At 43.6% G+C, this 22,242-nt stretch overlaps 2 protein-coding genes across 5 annotated transcripts in view; one reads left to right on the top strand and one right to left on the bottom strand.

The window, feature by feature from the left end:
- Positions 1-1,419: 1,419 nt before the first annotated feature.
- C15H9orf43 (chromosome 15 C9orf43 homolog) lies at positions 1,420-20,940 on the bottom strand. 3 transcript variants are annotated; one of them, XM_025358961.1, is made up of 14 exons: positions 20,660-20,875; positions 18,243-18,442; positions 17,993-18,128; positions 11,960-12,017; positions 9,903-10,003; positions 8,516-8,552; positions 7,609-7,781; positions 6,776-6,926; positions 6,019-6,076; positions 5,679-5,749; positions 5,369-5,456; positions 2,866-2,942; positions 2,143-2,206; positions 1,420-1,928 (listed from the first exon to the last, which is right to left on the bottom strand). In XM_025358961.1, exons 1-14 carry the CDS (start codon positions 20,662-20,664, stop codon positions 1,699-1,701), a joined length of 1,449 nt encoding a protein of 482 aa, XP_025214746.1. In that variant the 5' UTR covers positions 20,665-20,875; the 3' UTR covers positions 1,420-1,698. The 3 variants fall into 3 exon arrangements, with proteins under 3 accessions (XP_025214746.1, XP_025214747.1, XP_025214748.1); XM_025358962.1 differs by having other exon boundaries at positions 1,502-1,928; positions 20,582-20,940; XM_025358963.1 differs by having other exon boundaries at positions 1,502-1,928; positions 20,441-20,876.
- The window catches only part of POLE3 (DNA polymerase epsilon 3, accessory subunit), a 4,148-nt gene continuing 2,228 nt past the window's right edge, over positions 20,323-22,242 (top strand). Inside the window, exons 1-4 of one of the 2 annotated variants that reach the window (XM_025358965.1) lie at positions 20,323-20,968; positions 21,205-21,355; positions 21,442-21,527; positions 21,854-21,972. In XM_025358965.1, coding sequence (XP_025214750.1) covers positions 21,290-21,355; positions 21,442-21,527; positions 21,854-21,972 — 271 coding nt within the window. In that variant the 5' untranslated portion in view covers positions 20,323-20,968; positions 21,205-21,289. Of the gene's footprint in view, positions 21,356-21,441; positions 21,528-21,853; positions 21,973-22,242 lie in introns of both variants that reach the window. The other variant, XM_025358964.1, reaches the window with a different exon arrangement.

Here is a 22,242-nt window from a genome sequence, read left to right on the forward strand (position 1 = left end):
AAACAGGTCTACTAACCATGTCTGAACATTTAAAAACTATAAATTAAGCTAACAAATTGTTAAATAAAACATGTTCTAACTTGCTATCTTGATCAGTATACCTTCATGATCTAGAAAGCCAGGTTCATTCAAAATCCACAGATTCCTTGAAGTTCCACACTAACATGCAGCACTAGAAGAACCAGCCCTCACTTCTCATGATCCCATCCTTACTGGGAAAGGCCACAAATGCTGATACGCCAGTCCATCGGCTCAAGCTCTGGACAAATTCCTCTCCAAATACCCTCCTGTTACCCCCCTGAACCCAGCAGTGCACATACTGGTGGGATAGTCCACTCTTGGGAGGATGGACCCACAAAAGAGGCCTGCAGAAGCCATGGAAGTAGGCAAGAGGCCACTGGGCAGGGAATTCCAGGGTTCCAAATACCAGGAACAAAGTCTAAAAGGGGAGTCACAGACTCCAGCTAGGTATACATTCACTTGGCTCTGCAGATTTCTCCGCCATGAGGGGCAGCACAGCCAGAACACCAGAGGACTTTCTAAAGCATGGGGCCAAGGGCCTTCCTTGCCCAGATCTAAAATACTGAATACATCAAAGTTTCATTATATTATTCTCTTTCCCTTTACATAATTTTGAAATTTTTACATTAGGACTAAAACATGAAAAAAAAAAAACCCTCCAAAACCAAGTTAGAGATTCCCTGAGACTCTGAAATTCTGAGCCTTTATGAGCATCACTGAAACTTTCCTGAAGACTCAGTTCCTTAGAAACTAGTGCTTTTCGCCGGGCGTGGTGGCTCATGCCTGTAATCCCAGTCCTTTGGAAGGCTGAGGTGGGCAGACCACCTGAAGTCAGGAGTTCGAGACCAGCCTGACCAACATGGGGAAACCCCTGTCTCTACTAAAAATACAAAATTAGCCAGGCATGGTGGCATATGCCTGTAATCCTAGCTACTCGGGAGGCTGAGGCAGGAGAATCGCTTGAACTCGGGAGGTGGAAGTTGCGGTGAGCCAAGATCATGCCATCGCACTCTAGCCTGGGCAACGAGAATGAAACTCCATCCAAAAAAAAAAAAAAAAGAAACAAACAAACTAGAGCTTTTGGCTGGGCACAGTGGCTCCTGCCTGTAATCCCAGCACTTTGGGAGGCTGAGGAGGGAGGACTGCTTGAGCCTAGGAGCTTAAGACCAGTGACACAATGAACATTATTTGATAACAATGTAGATCCCATCTCCAAAAGAAACCATTTCTAGGGAATGAGAGAAAAATCTAGGGAGCACCATGGCAGCTCCCATGAGCCAAATTCAGCCTCCTCCAACTGGAAACCTTTCAGAGCTTCAGAGATAAGAGTGACCCAAGAAAACAGATACCAAGAGACATCTTTCCCTTCTTCCTAGAAACAGAAAATGAGTCTTTTAATTGAGAAGCAGTTGTGTTTAATCACCAAAATTATACTGACCCTAATGCAAGAGAAATAATCTAAATTTAAAAGGGCTGGGGATTTTTCTCCTACATTTATTTTAGAGGCAAGTAGAGGTGAACGAAGAAAACTGAATCCCTAAGCTCAGATCTCAGGCCCTGGTAAAGGCTCCAGAGAGCAGAAGCCCCTCTTCTCTTGCCCTTACGTGAAACGTTGCTGCCCTCAGGATACCAACCATCCCACTTTGGAACACGGCTGCCCCAGGGGATGCCTTCAGTCTATTCCTCCAGAGGCTTCTCTGCCTCAGAGTACTGGTTCTCCTCATCCTCATCATCAGTCTCCTGAAGAATCCTCAGTAGTTTGAGCTCAGAGTTCCAGCCTGTTCTAACCATGATTTCTGAAAAGTTAAAGGAGATCTTCTTTTGCCTGGCAGCCTGGGCTTCTAGCACAGCTTCCACCGGAGCACTAATGTCCTTGTTAGTGGGTTCTGTTTCATACAATTCAGGACCTAAAAGAAGATGTAGTCATTAATTGCACCTGTAAACTCCTCTCAAATAACTACGACAAATGGAGGACAGAAAAGGAAAAACTGGGATGTTTTTTAGGACTTGTCTGAGATAGGGGAACTGTGCCTTCAGGGAGGTAAACTATCCTGGACAACACAGGTTCAACTCTCCCTATCCTCAGTCACTTACTAAGGTTCCTCTACTCTAGTAACTTACTTTTTACTTTGTGGTGGAAATCCACATGGTCACAGTAGTCCATCTTTGGTCTCTCTGTGGAATCCTGAAATTCATCGGGGTATAAGGAAATTTGAATCAAGACTTTAGGAAACTAAAAGGATTTTTTTAAAAGATGCTTTTCTTGAAGAAATTAACATCTAAGATGAGCCAGAGACCCACCTCTTGGGACTGAAGAGAAGCTTGTATCACACGTTCTTTGCCCTCCATGCTATCCAAATGAACCTAGAACCACTCCTTCCCATTCCCTGCAGTCAACTAAGGGCAGATGGCCTCCAAATATGGCTTCCAACAATTCCTCCCATTCCAGTATGCACATGCTGTTCCTTCCATCAAGAGATAGGGCCTATTTCTTCTCTTATTTACTCTGGGATGGACTTGTTTCTTCTTTGGCCAAGAAAATGTGGCAGAAGTAACAATGTTTTAGTTCCAGGCCCATCCCTTAAGAAACTGCTTTCATGAGACTACTATGCTATCAAAAAGCCCAAATAAACCACATGCAGAGGCCTCAGGAAGGAAAACCAGCAACTTGGCCAACAGCCTCAGCCCAGCTGCATTAAGTGACCTCAAGCAGGGAAAGAAGAACTATCCACTCAACCCACAGAATCATTAGAAATAACAAATCACTACGGTTAAGCTTTGGGGTTGTTACACAGTAATAGATAACTGAAACCGGGTCCTAGCAGAGGCCTGGTACATTGTCACCTGTTTCGAGGTGGTTCCTTTTTCCATCTGCTGCTGCTGCTTCATGTCACTGTTCTGACCTGGCAGAGTTCTGTAACCTAGTAACCAAAAAGTCAATTCAATCTTCCTCTTATTGGCATATCATATCCTCTTTTGGGGCTTCTAGGTGACCCCTAGTCTACAAGTGACTCCACATCCAGGAAAAGACAAGACCTTGATGGCAGGTAAAAGGTAGTTAGACCTTCTGAGTTTTATTTGAGATTCTGCTCACCTGGGACTGTAACTTAATCTATTACAGAATTAGAGATTACGGTCAAGTGTGTGTTAAAAGACCCGGGATTCCTCCAAGAAACCCTAATCTACCTTTTCACAGAATGTGACTTATCTTACCAGAATGTGACTCATCTTCTTGCGCCATCCCTCATGCACCCACAAACAAAGCAAAAACAAAAACCTCTAGTTTTATGTTTCTTTTGCATCAGCTGCTTCCCCAACTAGTCCGTAAGAAGATTCATTCATTCTTTTCTCAATCTCCCTTTCCCTAAACAAACATCTTCCAAGCTGCCACCTGAGGCATTATGCTAAAATATAGCATTTCCATCGACTCCCTACTAGCACTGGTTCTCACCTTAGCTGTACACTGGGAGAACTGAAGAGCTTCAAAAAACAAACAAACAAACAAACAAAAAACACTGAGGCCTAGTTTCTACCACCAGAAATTCTGATTTAACAGCTGGGATACAGCCTGAGTATTAAGAGTTTTAAAAGCTTCTTGGCCGGGCGCAGTGGCTCATGCCTGTAATCCCAAAACTTTTGGAGGCCGAAGTGGGCAGATCACCTGAGGTTGGGGGTTCGAGACCAGCATGACCAACATGGAGAAACTCCATCTCTACTAAAAATACAAAAACTTAGCCAGGCGTGGTGGTGCATGCCTATAATCCCAGCTACCCAGGAGGCTGAGGCAGGAGAATCGCTTGAAACCGGACCCAGAAGGCGGAGGTTGTGGTGAGCCGAGATCGCACATAGCACTCCAGCCTTGGCAACAAGAGCGAAACTCCATCATAAATACATACATACATACATATATACATAAAAGCTTCATAATCGGTCTTAGTGTACAGTCAAGGCGGAGCACCACTGGCCTGGATGATAAAGGTCAAATGACTCAGCAGTCCACACAAGCCCCTGCCTACCTCTTTGGCGTGGTAGACCACTCTCCCTTAAATACCCAACCCCACAACCACACTCAACTGCTCAGTGTTTCCTGAGCAGCTATGATCCTCCTAGATGCCTTTGCACAGGCTATTCCCTCTCAAGAGTTATTTTCCATATCAGGAAAACTCCCACAAGTATTCAAGATCCAATGTAAAAATCATCTCTTCCATAAAGCCTTTCTCAACTTAGTGAGGACTGGCCACTGCTCTAAGAACATGACTCACAGGGGCACCCCAGTCACCCAAGCAAAACTGCTCCTATTGGAGGCATTGGGAAGGGGTACAAAAGGCACCAGAATAGAATTCAGAGTGGTCACCCTAGATGGAGTGCTAACCTTGGATACATCACCTCCTGCCCGGGGCCAAGCCCTGATTCTGTCCACCTCCCATGAGAAGGGCAGGAACTTTCTAACCTTCAGGTTAGAGCAGATCATTGGCATCAGACAACTAAGTGAGATAGGAAGAAAAGCAAGAGGGCAGCATCCTTCTACAGGAAACCTCATCTCAGCACCCCCAGTGCCCCAGGATTGGAAAGCTCTTTCTGATGATTAAACAGTTGTTTTCATATTAAAGTCAGCAATGTCTAGTCTGAGAAGGGCACAACCATTCTCCAAGGTTTGGGGGGATTCTTTTTCCCTCCTCCCATTCTCCACTCAAGTTGAAAAATTTCAGAGGGATAGGGGTAAGTATATGCCTGAGCTCAGACATGATAAGGACTCCAAAAAGGGGAGATGTCCTTTCTCGTGTCCAGCCTGAGCACTGGAGCAAAAGAACTGCCTGACGAGAATTGTCTCCCTGACTCCTGGATGGAGCTAGACAATGTGTGTGACTTTACCATGAGGCTCCGGAGACTCTCTACCTTGCGGCAGGAAAGTTAGGGGGCCCTGGAGCTCTGCTTCCTTAGAACTCTTTTGGGGTTCTAGTGAGGAGCCCCAGCTCTCCCTGCCTCATTGGACAATGGGCCCTCAGGGTTTTCTCTTCAATAACCTGGGCTTGCTGCTCTCCTGATCCTCAAAGTGCTCTGCCTTTTCTAAGGTAGAACCTGAGGAAAAGATGACTGTGATTCATGTTCATGGTCATCTTTCAAGCCCCCATGTGAAGCAGACATCTGGCCCAGCTTGTTTGTTTAGTAAATTTCTGAAGGAAGGATGGTGCATGAGAGACCAGACAGACTGAAGCATTCCAAGAAATTCTGAGTGCCTGACAAAGGCAGGTCTCAAAATGACAAGATCATGTTTAGCTTTTCCAGCCCGCAGATACCTACCCCTCAGGGATCCTATCACCCCCAACCAAGCATATATTCCCCTTACCATAGAGAGGGTCATGAACAGTGGTAACTGGATGTTTATGTGAAGTGCTCTGGCTCCCTGGATCACTCTTGGCTTTCTTTTTAGCCTCCTGAAACCCACATCAGGAGGAACAAATTAGGATTTTTGGAAGTAAAGAAAACCTTTTTCAAAAGAAATCAAAAAGAAGGAATTTAACATCTACAACCAGACAAGAACTTTATATCTATAACCAGATAGAAAACAAGGAGACTCCCACCCTTCACACATCCCTTCCCATTCCAGACTGTAGCTACCTCTCCCAGTCCCAGCAAGCCCCTCACTGCCACTCTACCTGTTTCTTAATAGGTGTTTTCACTTTCCTCTGTTGCTGCTGCTGCTGCCACTGCTGCTGTTTCCTGTAACCTGGGGACCAGAGAGCCAGCTTGATCCTCTTCTAACAGCCCCCTCTCTCCCACTGGAATGCCTGCTGTGCCTTCCTTCACAATGGTGACTCTCCCTGGTAAGGACCAAGCCAGAGGGGCTGCTTCCTGAAACCATTGTTTCGTGAGTTCTACATGTGACCCTGTATGACTGTGGCCACAAATACAACTGAACTGGACCATGTTAAAGTATGAGAAATGTGGGCTAACAGAAAATAGTGCTTAGCGATCCAGCAGCAACAGCAAATCTACCTTCTGTCTTCAGGTTATGTAATTTCTTCAAATGTTCAGGATATCGCAGTGCGGGTCTCTGGAGAAAGAAAAAAGAAAAAGAAAAGCTCTACTGCAGGTCTTTCCTTTTCTCCAAATGTATCCCCCAAATGCGTTTATTCATCCAGTCAACAAGCACATTTTAAGAATCCAGTGTTTTGCAGCATTGTACCAGGGGCTACGGAGGAAGGGAAAAGGTGTGGGGAACAAAGTGCAGAAGAAACAGAGAACATGGCCAGGCACGGTGGCTCATGCCTATAATCCCAGCACTTTGGGAGGCTGAGGCGGGCAGATCACCTGAGCTCAGGAGTTTGAAACCAGCCTAGGCAACATCGTGAGACCCTGTCTCTACAAAAACTTAAAAATTAGCCAGCCATGGTGGCGCACGCCTGTAGTCCCAGCTACTCTGGAGGCTGAGGTGGGAGGACGGCTTCATCCCAGAATGTCAAGGCTGCAGCGAGCCATGATCAACCACTGCACTCCACCCTGGGTGACAGAGTGAGACCCAGTCTCTCAAAAAAGAAAAGAAAAAAAAGAAAGAAATAGAGAACATTGCTCTCTCAACACTTCCCCCTTGACTGACTTTTACCTACATAGAGCCCAGCCTTCTGTGGGGCTTGGGTTCAGAGTGGAAAGGAAGAAGAGAGATAAGGAATAGAATGTCAACTCTTCCAGATTTGAGGAGAGATGGGTTTGAATTTTCACATAGGCTTCTTCCCTGCTGCTTCCTTGCTCTTACTTCCAGGGTGAGGCGGTGTATAGATAGAAACATCTTAGAAGAAATCGCACTGTCAGGTCGGTTCCTTTCCAAGGGAAGATTCTTTTTCATCATGGCCAATTTTATCTTCATCTCCAGGCAGGGCATGGTTTGCTTTCTATCTGGCAAAAGTCTGAAGGGGACAGAGGACAGCCAGACAGTCAGCAACAGCTCTTCCTGGAAAGCATGACTGAGGAGAAAGAGATGTAAAGGGCTCCAAGAAATCTCCACTTTGGGTCTGAAAAGGCCTGTACCAACAAGTGCTCATTCGGTAACATCTTTCTGATGCAACTACGATCATCATGGCTGCATATACCCAGTGCTGATTCTATGTCAGGCTCATGTGCTTTATAACACCGAATCCTTACAACACCTGAGAACAGACATTATTTCCACTTTGCAAATGAGGAAAATGAAGTTTTAAGAGGCTAAATACATTACCAAAATTCACATAGCCAGTTAAGTTTCAATGTAAAATTCAAAGGTCATCTCACTGCAGACCACACATTCTGCCTACCACTTACTCATAATTCACCTATAAAAAGAAGAGAGTGACGGTGCCTACCTCCTAGTGGAAATTTAAATGAAAGTACATGTGATGTGCCTAGCATAGGGCTGGGCAAACGGTAAGTGTGATAAATAGTGGTGGTTATGATGGTCATCCCTGCCTGTTGGTAAGTCTAAGAGTTCAGTAAACAAGTTGGGGTGATCGTTTTCTCCCAGCCCTACTCAGAAAAAGCACACCATTTAGAACCATCTCAGCTTCAGTGAAAAGCAGGTGCTCTGGCTCTCCCACAGACCTACATGATACTTACTCCTTCAGTAGATCCTGAGGTAATGCTTCGGATTGAGCCCAGAGAGGTAGGAAATCTGAACTGAATTGTTTAGACAATTGCACTGGGGTTGGGGGAGGCACAGTCATCCCTGGAGTTCCTACTCGTGTTTCTGCGGACTGATTTCCAGAGAGACCCAGAAATGACTTGCTTTTCTGGAAGAGAAACAATGGAAAGAATTCTCCAAAGCGCTCTTTTTGAGCCTAGTCCTTTCCATCAACATTCTTGCCTCTCAATACTACCCTGGCATGTACTCCAGCCATGCTTGCCTCCTCTAAATGATGAAGGCCACCTCATGTTTCCCTCTCAAGCTCCCAACTCTATTGTTGTATACTGATCACACAGGGATTCGTTGTTTTGTTTCATTTTCCCGAAAGGTCATTCATTTCTTCACTCAACAAACTGAACAAAAATTTATTGTCTAATTGTGTGTCAGGCACAGGGCTAGGGATGGGGATTCACCAATGAACAAAATGAACCAAGACACTACTCTCATGGACATAGAAGTCTTACAGTGACTTATCCAAGGTCACATTTACTCACAAATGGTACAATTAGAATTAGAAGCCCAGGTCTTATAACTCCTGGTCCTTTGAAATTCTATCTCATCACATTGGAGATTAGTTTTTAATTGACCAAAAACTCCCCTGAATACACAACAGTTCCTCCTATTATCTCAAGGTGCTCTTCATCTCCCTACAGGGAGGAGACAGAGAAAAGGAGTCTCTGAATAGAGAATGGTTTGGTTAATTATTCCTAAAGAAGGGTTTTCTTTAGCAGATTTGGATCATTTCAGGAAAGAATGGGGGTAAGGTGGAGGAGACCTGAAAGGAAAACAAAACTCTACATAGCAATATTATAAAGATTTGCACAAAAACATCAAACTCACCACTGTCAAGTTCTTTCTTTTCTTCTTCCCATGCTGGCTGGAGAAAAACAAAACAAAACAAAACAAAACATGCTTCTCAGCTAGACTTGAAATAAGAATAAGCACAACTTATTCCCAGATATCTTAAACAGAAGCTCCAAGGATATTCGTGAATGATGACCACAAAGATTCCTATCTTTGATCAGTACTTGAAGATAGCTGGTCGGGAGCCCAGCAGTACCTGCTGCCCAAGCACCTTCTGCTAAAAAGACCCCCCATCCTCCTATCTAAATTAGGTTTCCCATTAATCCCTCAGGCAATCCAGTTATCTGCTTTCATAGCATGAATCCAAATTAGAAATGATATACGTAGGTGTGGTTATGTCTGTAATGGCTGACTCGCCCTGACAAGGCTCCAACAGGACAGGGACCAAATCTATTTGGTTCACCAAATCCTCGCTGCTTGACACAGAGAGGTTTCGTAAGAAGTATTTTTTGCTCTGTCCTCTTCCTCCTTGCCTGGGACATGGATATGATAGTGGAAGCTCTAGTAGCCAACTTATACCTTAAAAGCACCCATGAAACTCCTTAGAAGGTGCAATTCATGGGCTAAGGAGAAGGCCCAAAAAGCTAGAAGGAGCCCCGGTTTCTGATTATCTCATGAAGCTCACGTGCCCTAGCCTGCCTACTTCTGAGCTTCTTTCACATGAAAGGAAATAAACCCTTAGGGTTGTGTTTCATTTGTTTATACCATATATACACACACACAAATGCATACATATATAGAGAGAAGCACTCATAGCATTATTTTTTAAAAAGAAAAACAAAATGAAATAAAAAGAAATTCTTAAGTTTCATCATCTCTAAATGTCACTTAAGAACCTGAAAGCCTCAAGGATCAGGAAAGAAGAACCAAACACTTTCCTGATGGTTGTCAATATTAGCAAGCCTTTGGGCCTTCACCAAATGGTCTTTGTCATACTCTGTTTTGTACACAAGTCCTACATGCTATTGCTTTTGTACGCTGTACTAGGCCCTGGGGTTGAGATCAGAGATTCACATGCTTCACTGAGAACTTTTTCACTTGTTGCAAGTGGTTAACCAGAAAAACTAAGAGAGAGCGTTTATTTCTTAGTCAAGCCTTACAAGTAAGTTGAGCCTTATCTTGTATGCTATTTACTGCCATGTGAAATTTGATATGGAGAAATCCCACAGCATGAATTTCAAAATGCATTTCGTTAAAATTCCAGTGTAGCAAAAAGCAGATGCAAAAGACCACGACCTTCTCTGCTTGGCCTCCTGCTACTTGCAATGAGTTGGCGAAAAGGAAGATCACAAAAAGGAGGCCTGCAGAAGACATCAGAGATTTATAGAGTCAAAGGCCTCTGAGTTCCAGATATGATACTCACCTCCCATGTATCTCTGTTTCTTCTGGGATCCACAATACAACCATATTTCTAACATCTTCAGGGCAGGGAAGTTGCGTCTCATTCAAATTCAACACTGGAAGCTAAGAGAAAGATATAAAGCCCATGTATGGCTTGAGGTGCTAAACTCCTGTATCAGATTAAGGATATGCTAAGCAAAGAGTTTGGTGGCACAGAAGATGATTTTAAGTTTCCCATCTCCAAGACATCTTCATAATATTCTTCCCCCCCCCCCAAAAAAAAAACCGGCCTCCTCCATCAAATATCAGTATAGGTATCTGCAAGAGTTAGTATTAATAAGCAAATAATCTCCCCTGCTTCCCTGTGCCATTAGGGTAGCATTTAGCAACTCCCAATCCGATCCCATATGAGGGTGCCCTGGGGCTTGCCTACAGGAACACTACTTATCCTGCCTACTCCATGCCAAAGACTTAGATCCTGCAGACATTACAATCTGTAGCTTGGGAGCAGAAAGAGAACTGATAGAAACAGACGCAAGGTGTTTTACAATCTGACTACAATTATAGGCATCTATATAAAAGTCAAAGGCTAACTCTTCTCACATTTAGCTGTTTAGGATCCTAGAACACTAGTGCTCAAGGAAACCTTGTAAATCACCTAGTTCATATTCCTGGTAAGATACACATACGAAAAAACTATTCAAAATAAGGTTGTCCCTGTGAAGACGAACTGATGGACTTGGAAGTAATAGGAGAGATTCCTTTTCATTATAAATCTTTTAATGATTTTTGAAGTTAAAAATCATGTTCATACATTATCTCTCCAAATAATTAACTTAAAATAATTTAATCTAGGCCAGGCATGACAACTCATGTACTTTGGTAGACCGAAGTAGGAGGATTGCTTGAGGCTGGGAGTTTGAGACCAGCCCAGGAAACATAGTGAGACCCTGTTCCTACAAAAAGTTTTTAATTAGCCAAGTGTGGTGCTGTGTGCCTATAGTCCAGTTACTCAGGGGTCTGAGGCAGGAGGATGGCTTGAACCCAGGAATTTGAGGCTACAGAGAGCCATGGTCATACCACTGCACTCCAGCCTGGGTGACAGAGCAAGACTCTGTCTCTTAAAATAATAATCATCATTATTATTGTTGTTGTTATTATTTAATCTAATCCTCTTGTTCTAAAGAAGTCAAAGAGGTAAAGTGATTAGTCAATTTGTCCATTCAAAACCATCTACCATCGCAGTTCCTTATACTCTCCATTACACATAATATTGAAAAGTGAAGCATCTCATGAAAAAAATAAAAGGCATCCAGTGGGACTGCAAAGAATAGTAAATCTCTCTTTACCATAGTTAAGTAGGAGGGATTTTTCTTTCTAAAGTTCTAATTTAGCTCTACCCCTAACTAGCTGTATGCTTTAGCAAATCACTTCCCAACTGAGTTTCCTCATCTGTAAGATATATAAGATAGACTGTGGTCTATCAAACCATTGCAGTGTTCTTCAAACTGCAATTGCAACTATTCATAGGTCATAAAATCAAGTTTTTTGAATCACAGACCATATTGTTTAAAAACGAAATAGAATAAAACAGAATAGGACAGAAAATATTAGAGTATATCACTCATAGTTAAGGATTGTTCCATGATTTTTTTTTTTTTGTAAAATCTATTTCTTACTGTAGATCATAAGCTGAACAGTTTGTAAGTTATCAGATTAGATGACCTTAAGGCCTATTTGGGTCTGACATTCCAGCATTCCAGTTTCCCTGATTATGAGATGACAGTATTTACTGAGTAGCTGAACATGTTCTATGCAGGAAAGAGACAGAAAATTCTCACCTACACCTAACCTATACAAATCAATCCCACTGACTTCTAGGATTTCTGAAAACAATATGGCACGTAGATAGCACAGAGTCTAGCATATAGCAAGGACCCAATATTAGATGGTTACTATCAACATTACTATTCAGATTATAGTCCTCCTGAGGAATAATTTCAAATAAAGGCAGAATAGCTTATTTCCACTAGTAAAGAAAAATTGTTGAGCAAGTACCTTTTAAAATCTGTGACTTACTTTGGGAAGTCTATTAGTACAGTTGATCAAACTTTTGTCAGGTAAACCCTTCGGAGGCCTAAAAAATGAGTTCCACACATAAAACAGAAATACAAAACACTTATTGGAATGATAAAGTTAGTGCTAAGAGGAAACCCTTCTACTTATCTACAGAAAACCTTGGGCTTTATGCTTACCAAACGAGTGTAGGGTCTCACCATATCCTTAAGTTTTGTTTGTTTTTCCTGGAACAGCTCCTAAACAGACATTGCACACTGCAAACACTTCACAACTATTTGTTCCATCAAACAGAATTCACAGCCTACTCTTCTCTCCAGCTAGAGACAGTCATATCACCATCAATAAAATTTTAAGTACTTTGAGATAGATGCTCAAAATATAAAATAACATAAAATATAAAATAAATAATAAACAAATAAAAACAAATAAAATTTAAAAATTTATTATAAAATAAACAAAATGCATTATATACATACAATAGAATATCATTCAGCTTTTAAAAGTCATGAAATTCTGATACAGTAGTCCTTTATTCATGGTTTCACTTACCCACAGTCAACTATGGTCTGAAAATAGAGGAGCACCTGTAAGTAAGGTATTTTGAGAGAGAGAGAGAGAGAGACCACAAGAGACCATATTCACACCATGAGTTTTTATCACAGTATATTATAAGTGTTCTATCTTATTGTTGTTAATCTCTCAGTGTGCCTAACTTATAAATTAAACTTTACTATAAGCATGTATGTATATGTAAAAACATACTAAATATAGGGTTTGGTACTATTCACAGTTTCAGGCATCCACTGGGAGTCTGAGAATACATTTCCTGCAAATAAGGGGGGACTACAGTATATACTACAACACTGGAAACATTATACTAAGTGAAATAAGCCAGACACAAAAGGACAAATGTTGTGTGATTCCACTTATATGAGGTACTTAGAACAGGAAAGTTCATAAAGACAGAAAACAGAATAGAGATTACCAGAGGGTGGGAAGAGGAGGGAATGGGGAGTTGCCGTTAATGGATACAGTTTTTGTTTGACATGATGAAAACATTTCGGAAATGGATAGTGGTGATGGATGTACAACATTGTGAATGTACTTAATGCCAATGAATTGTACACTTAAAAATGGCTAAAATGGTCAATTCTTGTTATGTATATATTTACCACAGTAAAAAACTCATATCCTTATATTTTCAAATCACTTGCTATTTTTCCTATTTGTTAAAAGACATGTTACATACATGGATGAATGAATAATGTCAAGGGGTAAATGAAAACGACCTTTAGGAATGATAGTAAGACGAGTTTAAAAACAATAAAAAGATAAAGACCTAACACTCAGCTTGCTTTATGAAGTTCTACATGACACAGACACCTGCTTCCTGTTTCTACTGCAGCTCCCCAGCCTCATCTCTGACCACTCTTTCATTCCTGCTCTATGTTCTAGGCACAATGAACTATTTTCCTGATACAGATAGAATTTCCTCTTGCCTCCAAGCCTTTGGATATGCTATTCCTATGGTTTAGAAATCTCTTCCTGCCAACCTCCCACCTACAACCCCCATTTCACTAGACTGCTCAGACTTCCGGTCTAGGCACAGATGCCACTTACACAGAAGACAGTGCCCTGGTTTGGGAACCCTTTCTGGTGTTCCCACACACCAGGGGGCAGTCCTCTCATGACACTCATCATACGACCTGCTTATTTCTTTGCCTCCCCAACTAGGCTGAAAGTCCCTTGAGGGTAAAGACTGTATGTTGTTACTGTTGTATCCCCAGCATTCGCCGCAGTGGCCCCCAGTAACATACAGTTGTGAATTGAATGACTAAACAAATGTCATGGCCCCTGCTTTCAAAGGGCCTAAAATCCAGCTGGACTTAGGAGATAAACATATAAATATCAATAAGCATGTCAGGGACTCTAAGTACTAGGGGTAGTTTGGAAGAGAGAATATCAGAGGCTAATGGGAAATGAGAAAACTCAACCTTGACAGACGAAAAGGACCATATTCTCTCAGTCAACAAATACTTATTATGTTTCCACTATATGCCATGCATTATTGAAGACATAGGAGACAGAGCAGCCAACAAAAGAAACATACGGTCCCTGCTCTTGTAGGGACTGACATTCTCATGAGAGGCGGCAAACAAATCAATAAAAATCATTTCAGATCAGAAGAACTGAAGAAAAAGGATGCTTGGTTAAATGATGATGAAGGTGTAAGAAAATTTTCAATAGACTGGTCGAGGAAGACTTCTGTGAAAAAGCAACATTTAAGCTTAAACTCAAGGACCGAAAGGAATTAGCTGGAAGGATCTAGGGCAGTATTTCTCAACGAGGGGGCAATATTGCCCCCAGGGGACATCTGGTAATGTCTGGAGGCATTTCTGGTTGTCATAACTGGAGGCAGGGTACTACTAGTATTCAGTGGGTAGAAGCCAGGGAAGTAGCTAAAATCAGATAATGCACAAGACAGCCCCAAAGGACAAAGAATTATCTGGTCCAAAATGTCAATAGTGTTTTTTTTTAAAAAAAAAAAAAAAAAGAAGAAGAAAAGTGTTCTACTCAGGGGAAACAGTAGGGGCATAAACCCTGGGGTGGAAGGTGTGGCATAGATGAGGAATTGAAAGAGCAGTGTGGCCTGAGCCTATTCAACAAGGAAGGGAGAAGTGCGAGATGAGGTCCAGTAGGAAGGCCAGATAAGGCCAGGCCAGGAACTTAATGAAGTGGCAGGAGGGAAGAAGGCCTTTACAGTTAAGGAAACTGCATGACAGAAAAGCACAATCAGAAAACCAGTCTCGCACAGAGGAAAAGTTGGTGTTCAAGAAGAGAGGACTCTGATTAGAGAAGCCAGACAGTAAAGAGAGAGGCCACCAGTCCAGAGTTGGGAGGTTTGAGTCTGTTCTCTAGTAAACAAAGTGCTGATAAAGGGGCTTTTCGAGCAAGGAAATGAACAAAGCAGTATTTTTGGAAGATTAATCTGTTGGCCATATGTAAAATAGCTTCGAGGAGAAAAGGCAGAGAAGCCAGTTCAGAAGCCACTGCAAACACCCACCATGTCATGAGGGACTGGTCTCCGACAGAGTGTGAAGCAGAAAGCCAGACACACTGAAGGAAGAAGATGTGGAAACAGGGAACTGACTAGAGGAGGCAGCTCTCTCACAGCTCTGCGCTATACACAGAGGGCATGGCAGGGGTGGAGTGTGTCCCTGCGTGTGAATGTGAAGCACATCATAGGTCCTGACTGAGAAACACCGCTGTTTAACCAAAATTCAAGTCCTAGAGAACATGAAAGTAGTCATGCCTCTTCCTATACCATTGTTAGCCAAAGAGAAATCATCAGGGGCTACTTAAATGGAACAGGAGAAAAGAAATTACTATAAGAGCCATCACTGGTGCTTTGATTCCAGGTAACAAAGTCTTTGAATTTTTTAAGTCTAAGCTTTCCACAGATACCTGTCCCTTAGTTTCGTGTATCAGCAAGCACTCATTGGGTACATAGACATTGTAGGAGACTCAAGAAAAGAAAAGAAAAAAAGCCACAGCTTTTTCCTTTAGGAGCTTACAAATAGTTTCACACCTAAAAATAAAATATTATTATAGAAAGACAGCGGCCGGGCATGATGGTTACAAATAGTTTCATACCTAAAAACAAAATATCCGGCCAGGCGCGGTGGCTCAAGCCTGTAATCCCAGCACTTTGGGAGGCCGAGACGGGCAGATCACAAGGTCAGGAGATCGAGACCAGCCTGGCTAATACGGTGAAACCCCGTCTCTACTAAAAAAATACAAAAAACTAGCCGGGTGAGGTGGCGGGCGCCTGTAGTCCCAGCTACTCGGGAGGCTGAGGCAGGAGAATGGCGTAGACCCGGGAGGCGGAGCTTGCAGTGAGCTGAGATCCGGCCACTGCACTCCAGCCTGGGCGACAGAGCAAGACTCTGTCTCAAAAAAAAAAAAAAAAAAGAAAGACAGGGGCCGGGCATGGTGGCTCATGCCTGTAATCCCAATACTCTGGGATTACAGAATAACCCCAACACTCTGGGATTACAGAGTAACCCCTTTATGTTATTCATTCATCCATGCATGTAACATGTCTTTTAAAAAATAAGAAAAATAGCAAGTGATATGACAATATAAGGATATGAGTTTTTTACTGTGGTAAATATACACATAACACAAATTGACCATTTTAACCATTTTTAAGTGTACAATTTATTTGAGCTCACAAGTTCAAGACCAGCCTGGGCAACATGGCGAAACCCTGTCTATACAAAAAAATCCAAAAATTAGCTGGGTGTGGTGGTGCGTGCCTGTGGTCCCAGCTACTTGGGAGGCTGAGGCTGGAGAATCACTTGAACCCAGGAGGTGGAGGTTGCAGTGAGCAAGTTCGTGCCACTGTACTCCAGCCTAGGTGACAAAGTGAGACCCTGTTCCCCACCAAAAAAAAAAGAAATAGAAAGACAGGGTTGGACATGGTGGCTCACACCTGTAATCCTAGCATTTTGGGAGGCTGAGGCGGGTGGATTACTTGAGGTCAGGAGTTTGAGACCAGCGTGGACAACATGGTGAAACTCCGTCTCTACTAAAAATATAAAAATCAGCCAGGCATGGTGGTGTATGCCTGTAATTCCAGATACTCGGGAGGCTGAGGTATGAGAATTGCTTGAACGTGGGAGGCAGAGGTCGTGCCATTGCACTCCAGCCTGGATGACACAGTGAGACTCTTGTCTCAAAAAAAAAAAAAAAGAAAGAAAAAAGAAAGATGGCATATATGGACAGTTTTCTGATCTACAGATGCTGATAAGACTGGCTGAATTGTGTCCTCCCAAAAATCGCCTGTTAAAGTCCCAATTAGTACTTCAGAATTTGACTGTATTTGGAGATACGGTTTTTTAAAAAGTTATTAAGGGCCAGGCGCAGTGGCTCATGCCTGTAATCCCAGCACTGTGGGAGGCCAAGACAGATGGGTTGCCTGAGGACAGGAGTTCAAGACCAGCCTGGCCAACATGGTGAAACCCTGTCTCTACTAAAAATACAAAAAAATTAGCCGGGCGTGGTGGTGTGCGCCTGTAATCCCAGCTACTCGGGAGGCTGAGGCAGGGGAATTGCTTGAAGCAGGGAGGCGGAGGTTGCAGTGAGCTGAGATCAGGCCACTGTACTCCAGCCTGGGTGACAGAGCAAGACTCCATCTCAAAAAAAAAAAAAAAAGAAGTTATTAAAGTAAAAATGAAGTCACATGGGGGGCCCCAACCCAGTAAGACTGGTGTCCTTGTAAGAAGAAATTAAGACACAGACGCGTAGAGGGAAGACCATGTTAACACATAGGGAGAGGGGCTCGGTACGGTGTGTCATGCCTGTAATCCCAACAATTTGGGAGGCCAAGGCAGGAGGATCACTTGAGGCCAGGAGTTCAAGACCAGCCCAGGCAACAAAGCAAGACCTCATCTCTTATAAAAGCAAAAAACAAAAAAATTAACCAGGCACGATGACGCACCCTTGCAGTCATAGCTACTTAGGAGGCTGAGGTAGGAAGATCGCTTGAGCCCAGAAAGTTGAGGCTGCAGTGAGCTATGATCACACCATTTTACTCTAGTCCAGCCTGTGTGACAGGGTAAGACCCTGGCTCAAAAAAAGTAAATAAATAAAAAGGACACAGGGAATAAAAAATTACCATCTACAAACCAAGAGTGGTCTCAAAAGCAAACAATCTTGGCAACACCTTGATAATGGACTTCTAGCCTCAAGAATTATAAGAAAATAATTTTGTTGTTTAAGCCTCCCAGTCTATGGTATTTTGTTATGACAGCCCTTCCAAACCAATATACCTCCCAAATTAACCAATTCCTACAGCACAAGCAGGAAGTGTTTCTTTCTGTCTCCCACTGCCTATTCACCACTTCTTTAACCAAATTGGTATTTTCTTTTTAATCTGGCTTTCTCAAAGTATACTACATGGATAAGGAAAATCATAAGCCAGAATTTTGAGACAATAGGCTGTTAAAGGAAGATTCCATCATAATTTACCTGCCATGAAATTTGGAGTAAAACTTTGAACTCCGAGACAATAAAGAACGGGCCTTAGTAACGGTACATTCTGGTAGATGACGAGGTGCAAAGCAGGAATCCGAGATGTTTACCACGGTGAGCACTGGGAGTTTATCTGAGAAGACAGACCAGAAGAAAACATGTTAACATGCTGCCTGGAGAAAGGAAATCACATACATAAATACATTAAGGACCTCGTGAGGGAGAGGACAGAAGCTGGCTAATTCACCTTCAGCATCCAGGGGAGTTTTGCAGGTTGAGCCAAGGATTCGAGGATGGCCCCTTTCAATGCGGCGGACAGTTGCCCAGCATTGTGGGTGCTGACAAACAGCAGAGCCACAGGTGGTTTCATCCCACTGGCTCTCATCTGGCAAGTCCATACCTAGAAATGGTTTAGGCCAAAGGCCAACCCTGCAGCATTCTAGTCCTCTGGAAAATCAACAACCACATAATTAGGGAGTATTATACATTAGCCATACGGTCCAGATCTTAATTTGAACTCAAAGTATAAAATATTTCTGTTGAACCTATACAGGTAAATGATGGCCACAAAATAGTTAAAGATTGGATAACAAACAAGTATGAAAATATCTCAGAATGAGATAGAATGGCAAGAGTTTGAGAGCAGAATAACTTCAGGTCTCCTAATTGGCTATTTAATAGCTGAGTGACCTGGGACTTAACCAGTCTGAGCCTGTTGACTTCACTGTAAAATGAGGGTAAGTTTATTTCACAGGGTCATTACAAAAATTAGTTAATGAATATTAAAAGCCTGGCATACTGTTCCAAATAAATATTTGCATCCTTTCCTTTTCCCCTTTGTTAGTCATCAGGGAGAAGATGTCACCATCTCCAAAAAGCATTATCAAATTATGACCAAAGTAGTCACAGAAGTGTCTCAGAAGGCCCAAACTCCTGGAAGACATGTTTCGTTTTTCAATGTGCTTCAGTTCCCACGCAGGCAGATAAAATACCCACCAGCAATGAATGTGTTTGCTCAAATAGCAAATCACTAGACACTCCGAGTTGCATCAGAGGCCATTAGCTTTTCATTTACTGGCCATATGGCCTTGGACAAGTGACTTCACACCTCTCTCTCAAGTAGGGGGAAGGGTCCTGACTTGGTGTCTCAGGTCTGTAATCACAGCACTTTGGTAGGCCAAGATGAGTTACCCCCTCGCTACAAAAAATAATAAATAAATAAAATAAGCAGAGGAGGCGAATCCCTAAGTAGGACTGCAGAAGCATTAAATGAGATAATGTACTTTTACGCATGGGAGGTGCTCAATAAATATTATCATCTTTTCCTTTCTAGAGGTGTTTTAGGCAATCAATAACCACTACCATATCCCTAAGAACTTTTTAAGGACAGCGTCCATTTCTTTCTTTTATTCAACACATTTATTGATTACTAAATATGTGAGGGGACCTGCTTTGGACATGAACAGTAATAAACAAACTCCCTGTTCTAAACAGTTTATAATTTAGATCAAAGATAAACTACCAGCCTAGGATTGCACCTGGCCTATGACTTGTTTTGTTTGGCTGGCACTTTGAACCAATTTTAAAATTGAAATAGCCCACAATGTCCAGATTTCTGATTCCTTTTAGGGACCAAAATACTTGACAACACTGGGCCCAATTCCAGCTGAACTGCAACTGACTAGCGCTGAGCAGCCCTGTTTTCAGCCAGGTCTGTTCTATCCAAGCGGAGTTCCCCCACCAGACCTTATGGTCTCTAATTGAAGCACTTTCAGTTGCCACTTATCATAGCATTTGCTGTTTTGTTTTAAAATATTTCTCTGTAAACAGGCTTCTATCGAAAGCAGGAAAACTAAATGGCGACTTGAGACTTCCCTTTTGAAGGGAAAAAAGCAGCATTAATTCTCAGTGGGAGGCCGGGCGCGGGGGCTCACGCCTGCAATCTCAGCACTTTGCGAGGCCGAGGGCAAATCACTTGAGCCCCGGAGTTCGAGACCAGCCTGGGCAACATAGCGAAACCCTGTCTCTACGAAAAATACAAAAAAATTAGCTGGGTGTGATGGAATGCACCTGTAGCTCCAGCTATTTAGGGGAGCTGAGGTGGGAAGATCACCTGAGCCCAGGAGGTCGAGGCTGCAGTGAGCCGAGACCGCCTCACTGCACTCCAGCCTGGGGGACAGAGATCCTGTCAAAAATAAATACATACATACATACATACATACAAATCAGTGGGAGTGAGAATTTCCACGAACATAATATAAAAATAACTTTAAAACAACTTAAAACGCCATTGCAAAACCTTGAGAATGATTTTAACTGGAAAAGAGGTATGATGAACAATTTAACTGAAAAATAAATACAATTTTAACACGGTTTGTTTTTGAAAGCGAATGTAATGTTGCATTCTTCTTACAATGAAAAGGCTGCTTCTCGCCCTTTCGTTACCTGCCCAGCCCGAATAGACTCCTGAGACCTAATCAGGCGCATCTCTATATGGCCAACATTATCCCCGGGCTACATAAATAGTTCACGTTAAAAACAAACAACAACTACAACAAAAATCTAAATAACACTCAGTTTTAGTACCATTATTACAAAGGTGTGAGGGGCGAAAATATTAAAAATGAACATCAACTTCGGTAAAGATGGAAAAAGATTGCCCGCTCCATTCCAGGAAAGAAAAAAAAAGTGCGAGAATCTGATCACGACGGGCTGAGGTCCTGTAAGAGCAAAGCGGATTCCAAACCGGTTAGGGTTGCTAAAAGAAGTGGTAAAACGCGGCCCCTTGCGGCGCGGTGAGGAGATTTACGGACCCGGCCGTCCACACCCTGCCTCCGGCCCTAAAGGGACCCGCCCCGCCGCGTCAGCCACGCCTCCGTCTCCCACACGCTGCGCCCGGCTGCACCGTCGCCAAGCAGCGGCGCAGAGCACCATGGAAAACGGACGGAAACTCCATTGAGCCATAATAAGCTGGTGAGAAGGTTCCCGACGCAGCGATGGCGAGAGGCAGAGAAACGGACCTGGGGAGGGGCGTGCGGGGTGGGGTGGGGTTGGATGGAAGCCTCGGCGGGCCAAAACCACTGCGGCTTCAAAATCCGGATGCGCCGGTATTTGAGGCGGAGGCGGGGCTAGGGGGAAGAGGGAGGCTATGGCGCGCAGAGCACTGTGGGACACTGTGGGCCACGTGGGGCGGGACGGAAGCTCCGGAGGGTCAGACCGTAGCGACGCGGGAAGTCCGGACGCAGTAGCTGCCTGAAGCGGAGGCGAGAGGGAGGCTTAGCCCCGGCGGCGGCAATGGCGGAGAGGCCCGAGGACCTAAACCTGCCCAATGCCGTCATCACCAGGATCATCAAGGAGGCGGTGAGCAGCTCGGGGGGGCGGACGAACGGGCAGGAGGGAAGCAAGTGCTGGACCGGCAGCTTTGCTCACCCCCGGTCTCCTTGCAGCTCCCGGACGGTGTCAACATCTCCAAGGAGGCCCGGAGCGCCATCTCCCGCGCCGCCAGCGTCTTCGTGCTGTACGCCACATCCTGGTGAGCGGGGCAGAGGCATAAGGGAGGCGCGGGGATACCTGGCTGGGAGTTCCTGGCCGGGAGCCCACAAACCCCAACGATTATGTCGTCCCTCGGTCGGGACAGGTTCACAGTCCTCAGCCAGTTCCTACAAGTTCTGAAGCAAAGTAACGCAACAAAATAACTTTGCTTAAGCTTTTTTTGTGCAGAGAAGGGAAGGACTTATCCGTGTCACACCAAAATCCATGCATGTAAGAGGCAGGTTTTCCGTTCCACCTCTGGGTGCTCCTTTTCCCACTCACCCCTTACAAACAAGAGGGAGTCTGACAGCCTTTCTCTTCTCTCAGTGCCAACAATTTTGCTATGAAAGGAAAGCGCAAGACGCTGAATGCCAGTGATGTGCTCTCAGCCATGGAAGAGATGGAGTTCCAGCGGTTCGTTACCCCATTAAAGGAAGCTCTGGAAGGTAACGAGCCTTCTGTCTTCTAAACCACGTAGATGGTCATCCTGTGTGACCTGTTCATCTGGCCCTGAGACTTTCTCAGCGCGGGTCCCTTTAAGTTCTCTAAGCCAGCACTTGATGTGACTCGACCCAGTTCGATGGACACTACCTCGGATCTGTTTTGTGATGCTGAGCAAGTTATTTTTCCTTTTCTGCCTCCGTTTTTTTTTTTTTCTTTTTTTGGTCTTGTTTTTCTTGTTTTTTTTTTTTTTTTTTTTTTTTTTTTTTTTTTTT

The sequence above is a fragment of the Theropithecus gelada genome, chromosome 15 (genome assembly GCF_003255815.1).
Source record: "Theropithecus gelada isolate Dixy chromosome 15, Tgel_1.0, whole genome shotgun sequence".
Taxonomy (NCBI): Eukaryota; Metazoa; Chordata; class Mammalia; order Primates; family Cercopithecidae; genus Theropithecus; species Theropithecus gelada.